The sequence below is a fragment of the Eucyclogobius newberryi genome, unplaced genomic scaffold, assembly GCF_026437365.1.
Source record: "Eucyclogobius newberryi isolate DKJ021-1_F unplaced genomic scaffold, fEucNew1.0.hap1 SCAF_16, whole genome shotgun sequence".
Classification (NCBI taxonomy): Eukaryota; Metazoa; Chordata; class Actinopteri; order Gobiiformes; family Gobiidae; genus Eucyclogobius; species Eucyclogobius newberryi.
The window spans coordinates 31658414-31667774 of NW_027315790.1; the positions used below are offsets into that span (position 1 = coordinate 31658414).

Below are 9361 nucleotides of genomic sequence, written 5' to 3' on the forward strand. Positions count from 1 at the left end.
AAGAGGTAGAGAGAGAGAGAGAGAGGTAGAGAGAGAGAGAGCAGACGGATGAGAAAGTCTGAAGTAAACGAGTGCAGAGTCGTGACCTGCTCCATTAAAAACACTGTTCTGACTCTAACAGAGGGAAGGCTGCGTATGTCTCACCAAATCGCCACCCGAAAACCAAATGCAGCGAGGAAAGTGGTTCTCTCTCTCTTACGTTTAGAGCCTCGTCATGTCATGTTCCCTCCTCATGTTCCACTGGAGAAACAGATTCACTTATTTCATCTGGAAAAAGATCCTTAAATAAAAACCTTCTGGTCGTTTATGATAGTGTTTTGAAACCCTGGAGAGGTCGACGCCCAGAGCATTCAGATGATAATCGGGTACTCGAGAGTACTCAGACATGACGATAAAACGACTCAAAAACCAAACTGGCCTCTTTGGATGGACTGGTCTCTAAAGTCTCTAAGTCTCAAAAGTCTCTAAGTCTCTAAAGACAGAGACATTATTCCATCAAAACAGCACCAAAAAATAAGACAAATCCTCAATGATACACTTTATTCTCTCTTTAGAAGCCTCCAGTCACTGTATTTCAACTTTATTTAGTTTAAAATGTATAAAAAAGTCTCAAAGGACAAAAGAAACTATTATTTGACATGTGGACGACTAAAATAATTGCTGAGCCTCGATGTGGTGTTGGTGAAGGTTTATGCTGTGGTTGAGTCATTACTTTTTCAACTGCGGCGTGTGACCGGGTCGTCAGGGCGACAGGCGCAGATATGCAGTCACATTCTGATCAGACCCAGGGCAGCTGTGGCTACAGAGCTTCATGCAGCGTGCGGAGGCAATGAACCAAGCATGAAAGAGTGAGTGACTAATCAATATTAAAACTATTCTTATCATCAATGAGACAGAATTAGACTTTTTCCTGAACAGTTTTATAACGAGCTTGATTTTGTCAGAACTTTTACAAAACCAAACTACTGTTATTTTGTGTCGAGTGTGTTTTTTTCATCAGCGCAGTTTCAGCATTCGTATCGAGTCTTTTCCTTATTAATATCAACATCTAGCTTGAAATATTAGTCTGTGCTGTACAAATATCATGCATTGATATTATTTTTTTACTTTCAATTTGTTACACAACTTCTACAACCTCTAATTACAACTATCTAACTTGTTTCTTATGTTAAAGTCTTACATCTCCCATTAACGAGCCTCAAAAACGCATGAATAAGACTTTAATCCAATGAACAATTAGCTTAAAACTAACGATTTGGGCTTAGTAACTACTTCAACACCCTTGCTCTTTTCTCAAGTAGTTACGCACCTTTACAAACGCACAATGCTAACGAAGTGGCGTCACACCGTCGAGTCAAATTAGCGCCGCGGCCTCGTCACTGATTGTGTTATATCATGGTAAATCTCTCGTTTCACTGGCGCGCTCCGAACTCTCCGCCGCGTTGCTTAACCCGTACCTTCTATTTCCAGGTGCACTGACCTTTGAGTCGTCTGGACGGCGCGACCGAAAGTAAATGGGTTAGTACTTACTCTGACACGTGTCGCGAGCTTTTCCTCCCTTTTTTTTTTTTTGACTTGACCTACATCCCGTCGCTCCCTCCCGCCCTCCCTCACACGCCTTTCCAGCCAACTATCCCTCGACCTACCTTTCTCCAAGAAGAAGGAGAAAAAGGACAATAACAACAACAAACAAAACACCAGCGTTACGTGTTTGTGTTGGCTGGTGGGGAGGGGGGGGGGGGGGGTCTTTAAGGGTCTTAGGGGCTGAAGATGTAGGTCAAGATGACGGAGGCGCCAGATTGCTCGTTAAGTGCCCATCCAAGCAAAAGTCTCGGGGAGTGTGTGTTTTCCGTGTGGCATCAGGCCGACCATCTGCCGGCCCTTTTATTCATTCATTTAGCCTCGCACAAAACAGATATTAGTGTGTCCCAAGTGCGCATCACTGTGTTGTTGAAGAAGAAGAAGAAGAGGGTCACGTGGCGGGCAATCGAGGCGCGCCATTGGTCGAGTCGCCGGGATATAAACGCCACGCGCTTTCGAGGTGGTTCATTAAGCGTGTTTGAGCGACGGAACGAGAGAGAGAGAGGAACTGGATGTACGTTTTGCAAAGAAGACGATGAAGTGCGAGAAGTAGCCAAAGATATGGAGCCTACAGCTGAATGAATGTGACAGAGTGAGTCATGGTTTTTAATTATTATTGTTATTTTGTTTTTTTTTCAATCTTGTTCCGGGTGACGTGTTTTGAAATGTAAACAAACAGTTCGACGGTTTACCAAAGAATAAGGGTTTCCAGAGAAGCAGGAAGCAATGGAAGGAAGTCAAAAAGTGATCATTAACTGCTGTGTTGTGTTGAATTTAAAAGGAAAAGGATGACTGGATAACTGTGCCAAAATTCAAATAAAGTGTTCTTAATTTCACCCAAATTTATGCCGGATTGAACAATTTTTCAAAATATTTTGACATTGACGAGCCATGACATTTTTAAACTTTTTTGTCCTTTTTTTTTTTGCAATGACTTTAACCTGAAAATCACGTTTGTTTTTCGCAAATTTTGAACGTTCTTTATATACAGATGGAAATAATATCAAAATAGATCAGCCAAGTCATATTTTCTTCCAATAATTCTAAGAACTGCTGCTAAAATGTAATTATTAGATTGTGAAAATAGCACAAACGACAATACAGACAAAATAACCTGAATGCACTTTGATTTTCTTATTTCAGATTTTGAGCTTTAACCAGCGAAAACCTAAGACTCGAGGGACTTGACCCTTTCCAACCAAAGCGTTTCTCTACCAAAGCATCGTCCGCACACCAAAGCGACACCCACGAACAGACCAAAGTCGAGATATTTCCTGATACGTTTCCCGAAATATCCCCGCAAAGATGAAAATGGAAAGTGGCGCCGCGGACATCGGCAGCTGGAGGGAGCTGGACTTCGCTCTGAACTGCACCTACATCGTCCCGGACCAAAACGCCGAACCGACCTTCAGTCTCCCCAAAGCCATGACGTCCATCCCCAGAAATCTCACCTTCCAGTACGGGGAGGACAACGAGGTAAGACAGGAAGTTCACGCCTTCAAAGCAAAGTTCACGCTGGTCAAAGTTGTGTTTTGGATGTTTTCGGGGGGTCGCGCGTCGCTAACTTGTTGCTTATACAGTCGTGGAATTGTGTTTTGATTTTTAAGTTCATTGCTTTGAAAAAACACCCCCCAAAAAATTAAATGATGCTAAATGTTCAACACAGAAATTTTCAACACAGAAATTTTCAACACAGAAATTTTCAACACAGAAATTTTCAACATAGAAATTTTCAAAACAACTCTTTAACGTTAAACTTTATAACCACGAATGCAAGATAAAGTTATTTTAATCTTCAAAATTTGTATTTAAAATAATCCACATTTTTCACACCCATGTTTATAAATTGAAATCATAAAGTCAATAAAGCTTAGGTTATTTATTTATTTTAATATACTTTTTTTCAATGTATATTCGCACAAACAACATAACCATTTTTCGCGTAGTGTTGCTTAAACGTGCCTCTCAAAAGTTGTATTAACTGCAAAAATCTGCGCGTTTAATCATTCTATTACGACCTCTTTGGCCTGTGCACTTTAAAAACAGTAAAAACCCTTCACAAAAGTTACACCCACATCAGCGTCTTCGGTCGCCCCGCTTGGATTATTGACCCTTTTGCGCACATCTGACATCGCCGCGCCGTTGCATAACTTTCTGTTGGACCATCTGCATCGGGGGCCCGCCTCGAAACAAAAGAATCGCTGACTGTAGCTGGATTTCACCTGCTTTGCCCCTGCTCCGTTTAAGTAGCGGCCCGAGACTCACAGCTTGAGGTCACGACGGCTCTTTGTTTCCCCGAGCGACAACTTCACTTTTCTTTCGATTATTTAGCCATTAAAAATCCCTATTAGTAACTGCAAACTGTTATAGCGACATGCTGCTGGTGGTGATAAGCAGGAGGTTTTAACATTCATCTGGATACGAGTAATTGCATTTTTCTGTCCGAATCTCGGGATACTATTGTGTTTGGTCTTTATTTACATGAATGACTGATGGTTACGGTGATGGCGCAATAAGCAGCAACAGACACAGCTTTGTTAGGATGTCTTGGCATCACATTATGTCCTGATTTGGGCCTATTACCAATCACTTAAATACAACAGGAAACCAGACGTCATATTTGCGGAGGTGAGTAACTTGTCTGTGATATCCATGGGCAACAGTCTCCAGCTGATTCCTTGGCAACGACGTCTGCCCAGGCATGTCGGACGTGCAATTCTAAAGCTAAGGTGCAATCGCGTCTGTTTTGTGAGATTTGGAGGACTTTGAAGCGACAGTATTAGATTGTTTGTCTTTTTCTTCGTCGTCCCGTAGCATTCAGCGCTATTTATTGAGCAAGAGGTTCTCGTATTGAGCAGTTTTTGAAAATGGGGAACCGAGAGCGGTGTCTCACTCACTTGTTCGTAGTCTTTGATGCTCTTGCGGTTCGCTTCAGTCGAATGAATCTTCCTCATTTCTTCGGACGGACGACACTTTCAACTGCGGTTCCTCTTTTTTGTTTTTGCACTTTAGTCATAGTCCCCCTTTCTCTGCATCACTTGCGGCAAATTGGCTTTGCTTTCTGTATTTTGTGTCTCCGATTGCAAAATAGAAAAACTACATCCAGCTAAAAATATCGGCCCGAGAACGCGGGACTCATTGTGTGACCCAGGTGACCGTAATCGCCCGTGAAAACCCGCGCGCACGCTTTCCAGTAACCTCGGTTTGAGCGGTTTCGCTTTTGGAAATGAATCTGTTCAATACCTGTGAACAGAAACTGAGATATTTATTTACTTATTTATTTATATTTATACCCGATTGAGTCATAATTTGTGTTGGATAAACCATTGCAAAATAGATAAAACGATATAGGTGGGCCACAGGGATCAGTGTTAGGCCCGCTACTAATTTATATTTTTATTGTATTTGAGAGTGAATTGTTGGCATTTTTTTTTCAGTATAGCTACGTATGGCCCCAAACTGGAGGTTAAGGTTGAGGTTCTGTACATGACTAAACCAGATTAGAAGAGGACTAAGGTCTACGTCGTGACTAAATTGACACCAAACCAAGACGAGTCAGTTTCAGAGTGAATTGTTTGGCGATTTCCAGTCTAGCTACGCCCCCAAACTTAAGGTTCGACTTTGGTAATGTCCCACACACTTCCAAATCAAAACCGGGACTAAAACAGGAACTAAACCAGGACCAGAAAAGGACCAAACCATCTCCACATCTCGACTAAACAACGACGTGCGAGCGCAGCCTCAATTGTACCAATTAACAATTGTAAATACGCATTACGCTAGCGCAATTTTCTCTGCATTTCTACCCCAAAGTGTGCCACGCAGCGGAGTGTTAGCAGCGCAGAGGGGGCAGCGAGGGCGTCAGGGGCACGTGGCAGATGGGGCATTAGTAACGGGTGCCAGAAGGGGGGGGGGGGGGGGGGGGGGGCATCGGGGTGGAGTTAATACAGTAAGCAAAGAGGGACATATTGTGCAAGCGGTGTGCGCGGGGGGATTTAAGGCTTGTACCCTCAGATTAACTTTCGTCAAAGAGGCAAACAGGCATCAGCTTTCACGCAAACGATACAGTATTAGTACACAATCTTTACCCGCTACTACTACTGCTACTTAATTATACTACTTAAAATACTTCAACCATGAGTACTGATGCTACGCTAGGTGTTTTCTCAGTTCTTGTATTTATTGATGAATTGCCCTGCTATTACTGCAACTATTACAGCTGCTACTAATATTACAGTATTAGCAGTACTCCTTATGGTACTACTGCAAATACTACTGGTACTGTTGTGTCTTGTGGTCACTAAAAGCAAAATAATGTATTTTTTATTTTTAATACTACTATATTGAGTGTATATTTACTTACTTACTTACTAACATACAAAAACAGAAGGAGAATAGACATTGAAATTGGCAGAACTACTTCAAATAACAGTACTAGGCTTACTACTACTACTACGACTACTACTACTACTACTTCTACTACTACTACTACTACTACTCCTATTTTCCTAAGTGTTACTAAACTTTTACTTATATTTTCCGTTCCAGATTTTCGACAAAATGAAGAAGTATAGTATTGTACTTGTTTTCAAATCGCTAACCCTTACACATACTATTACCGGTACTACTAACTACTACTATTCGTCATACTTTTACTCATACTTTCACGTTGATTAAGTTTGACTAGTATGTGACGAGGAACGCTCATTTGTGTAGCGTTTCCTCAGCCCCCCGCCCGTTATCCCCCGCTATAAACCCCTGTGATAAAGCGTTTAAGCAGCATTTATTATTCACGCTCTGCCGGTGGAACACAAAGTCGCGGGCCCTCGGCGGCTGCTCGGCACAAAGCGTCAGTTACAAGTGGCTTCGGTAATTAACCACTGATACAACCCGCGTTCACACAAGCCCGAGCGCACACCACGTTCACTTTCACGGCTCTTTGTGCTCGCTCCGGCCGGTACGTTAGGCTAAAGACAATAAGAGGAAGAGGAACAAAAAAAAATCCACGTTTAAGAGTGTGATTAAAATGTATGCTGTGTAAACTATTGCCAAATATGTAGGCATGCCACAGGGTTCAATGCTTGGTCCACTGTTGTTTTATATATTAAAATACGCTAGGGGAAGAAAATAAAGTTGTACGAATACAATTACAAGTTTAATCAATTGTTTTTGAAATTTTACTTTCAATGTATTCAAATTACGTAGTTTGATCTAGTATTACTACTGCTAGGGGGAAAAAAGGAAATTAATTTTATTCAGTCATAATTTATGTTGTATAAATCATGACCAAATGTGTGCCACAGGGTTCAATACTAGGCCCACTATTGTTTTATATTTATTAATTTATGAGTTATATTAATACAATTTAATTTGTTTTTGACATTTTACACACAATATATTCAAATTGCAGCATATTTATATCTAGTATTACTACTGCTAAGAGGAAAAGGAATTACATTTTAATGTTGTACGAATCACATACCAAATATGCAGGTGTGCCACAGGGTTCATAGCTAGGCCCACTATTGTTTTATATTTTAAAATACATTAGGTGAATAAAATAAAGTTGTGCAAATACTAAATAAATTCAAATTCTAATAAATTGTTTTTCCAAATTTACACTCATTTTCAACATTATTTTTTACGAATAAAAAATATAGAAGTATCGTACTCAGACAGTAGTAGTAGTAGTAGTAGTAGTAGTAGTAGTAGTAGTTTATTTGTTTGTATGAGGAACAATTTCAACATGTATATCCCCTTGTTTGACCCATAACAGCCGTAAAGTTCAACTCTGGGACATTCATACAGCATGTCGGCGCTGATTTAAATGTTTCCCTGATAAACCAATGCAGGACATTTGAACTGCCTGTTCCCTGGAAGTCTTTTTTGTTTGTAGCTTTGACGCAACAATATATGTTCGGGCCAATAAATCTGTCAGCGTGTGCGCTTCAGGGCCAAAACAAACACAATTACATGTAATATTCAGCTATTACTGCATTTCAAAACACCCCGGCGTCCTCGCTCGTTCACATGTCTTTTTCACTCTCCCGCTCAGAATTACGACTGCGTTTTTGACCAAGTTTGACTGGTTAAACTAATATATTTTGTATTTTTTTGACTTGTTTGGTAGCTATAGTTTTCTTCTTCACTCGCGCAGGAAAAATACACGGAAACAAAGTTATTCAGACCTATTTACTGATGAATGGACCTGATCCAAACCACTAAAGCGTGACACATACCGTATTTTCGCATCATCATAAGTCGCATCATCATCTAATTGTCCGGAAAATATGGGATTCAGAATTTAAGTCGTTCTAAACTGTTATTTTAATGCTGTGAGTAAATAAACGAGTAATTATAACTACCGTATTTTCTGGACTATAAGTCACACCTTTTTTCATAGTTTTGGCTGGTGCGACTTATACTCCAGTGCGACTTATATATGTTTTTTTCTTTTCTACTATACATTTTTTGGCTGGTGCGACTTACGGTACTTATTGTGCAGAATAGCTGTATTTCAGTCTATTCTTTTACTGGAGTGAGGCATGTTTGAAGTATATCGGTCACATTCACAGTCTGTTTTGCGTTGTCACTGATGCGGCGTTCGTTCCGCTGCTGTTGGCGGACGTGTCACATGACGGTTCTTTTCCCGTCCTCGATCAGGTGAGCGAGGCGAGGTCAGGTCAGGTGTCAGTGGAGCAGGTCACGGAAAGTAAAGTTGGTTTGGGGATTAGCCGCTTTTAGAAAGTGGGTCGGTCAGGTAGGCGCACGCTCATTCCTTCTGGGTCAGTGGGACGAGGCCGAGAAAGCGGCGAAACGTAAACACCGGATTAGGTTCAGCCCCTCGACGCCGGGGTTAAAGGAGACGCCGCGAAGGGAATTCGGTCGAGCTAATCGCCACGGCCACTACCGCGATTGCCGCCGTAACGGTTATTGCAGAGCGAAACGTCGCAATTTCACTTATTAATTATTAAAGGTCAATAACCGGTCAAATACTTGAATTCACAGTGTACAATCTTGACCGGTCGACGATTAGATTTTTTGACGCGCTTAAACACAAACGGAAAGACATTTTATAACAAAGACAGCGGCGTTATTAAATCAAATTGGGAAGAAACAACAGATTTCACTCAATAATAAGACTTTTATCGTGCCTAATCTCTATCTCGCCGGATTTCAACCGTTATTTGGTCAATTCAAAGTTTCTCAATGCACAATAAAACTAAACGTGTCGGTTAATTTGAAAAATAATGGCGTCAATAATCCTCAGTCACGACAAAAGTTTATTACGATCAACACTTTACACGGGGCTTTCAGTTATTTAAGCGTGAATAAAAGTGACTATATCTGAATATCTAATGGTCATTTCTTGTGTCGCAGGTGACGGGCGTGTTCAGCAAAGAGTACATCCCGATGGGCACGCGCTTCGGACCACTAGAGGGCGACATCTACACCAAAGACACCGTCCCGAAGCACGCCAACCGCAAGTACTTCTGGAGGGTACGTACTTTCCGACACGACTCTGCTCCAGCACGCAAAACACGCACATACATGCACTTCCTTCAGCGGGAAAACTACAAACGGGTTCCGCAGCGCGCCCGACGAGGAAGCGGGCAGCGGTTCTCACGGTGGCGAGGGCTTTTGCTCAAATGTTTGGGTTTTTTGGGGAAGTTGCGGATTCACTCTCTCACGACTGGCACAACTTCCTCGGACGGACGCCGGCTCGTAACGCCGAAAAAGGAAGCGGCTATTGTTTGGAGCCGTCACTCGTCTGCGTTCA

At 41.7% G+C, this 9361-nt stretch overlaps 1 protein-coding gene across 1 annotated transcript in view; it reads left to right on the forward strand.

Annotated features, from left to right (window-relative positions):
* Positions 1-2098: 2098 nt before the first annotated feature.
* Positions 2099-9361, forward strand: part of prdm1b (PR domain containing 1b, with ZNF domain) — a 20410-nt gene continuing 13147 nt past the window's right edge. Inside the window, exons 1-3 of the mRNA XM_072448276.1 lie at positions 2099-2173; positions 2725-3057; positions 8962-9081. Of these exons, the coding sequence (XP_072304377.1) occupies positions 2887-3057; positions 8962-9081 (291 nt within the window). The 5' untranslated portion in view covers positions 2099-2173; positions 2725-2886. The remainder of the gene's footprint in view (positions 2174-2724; positions 3058-8961; positions 9082-9361) is intronic.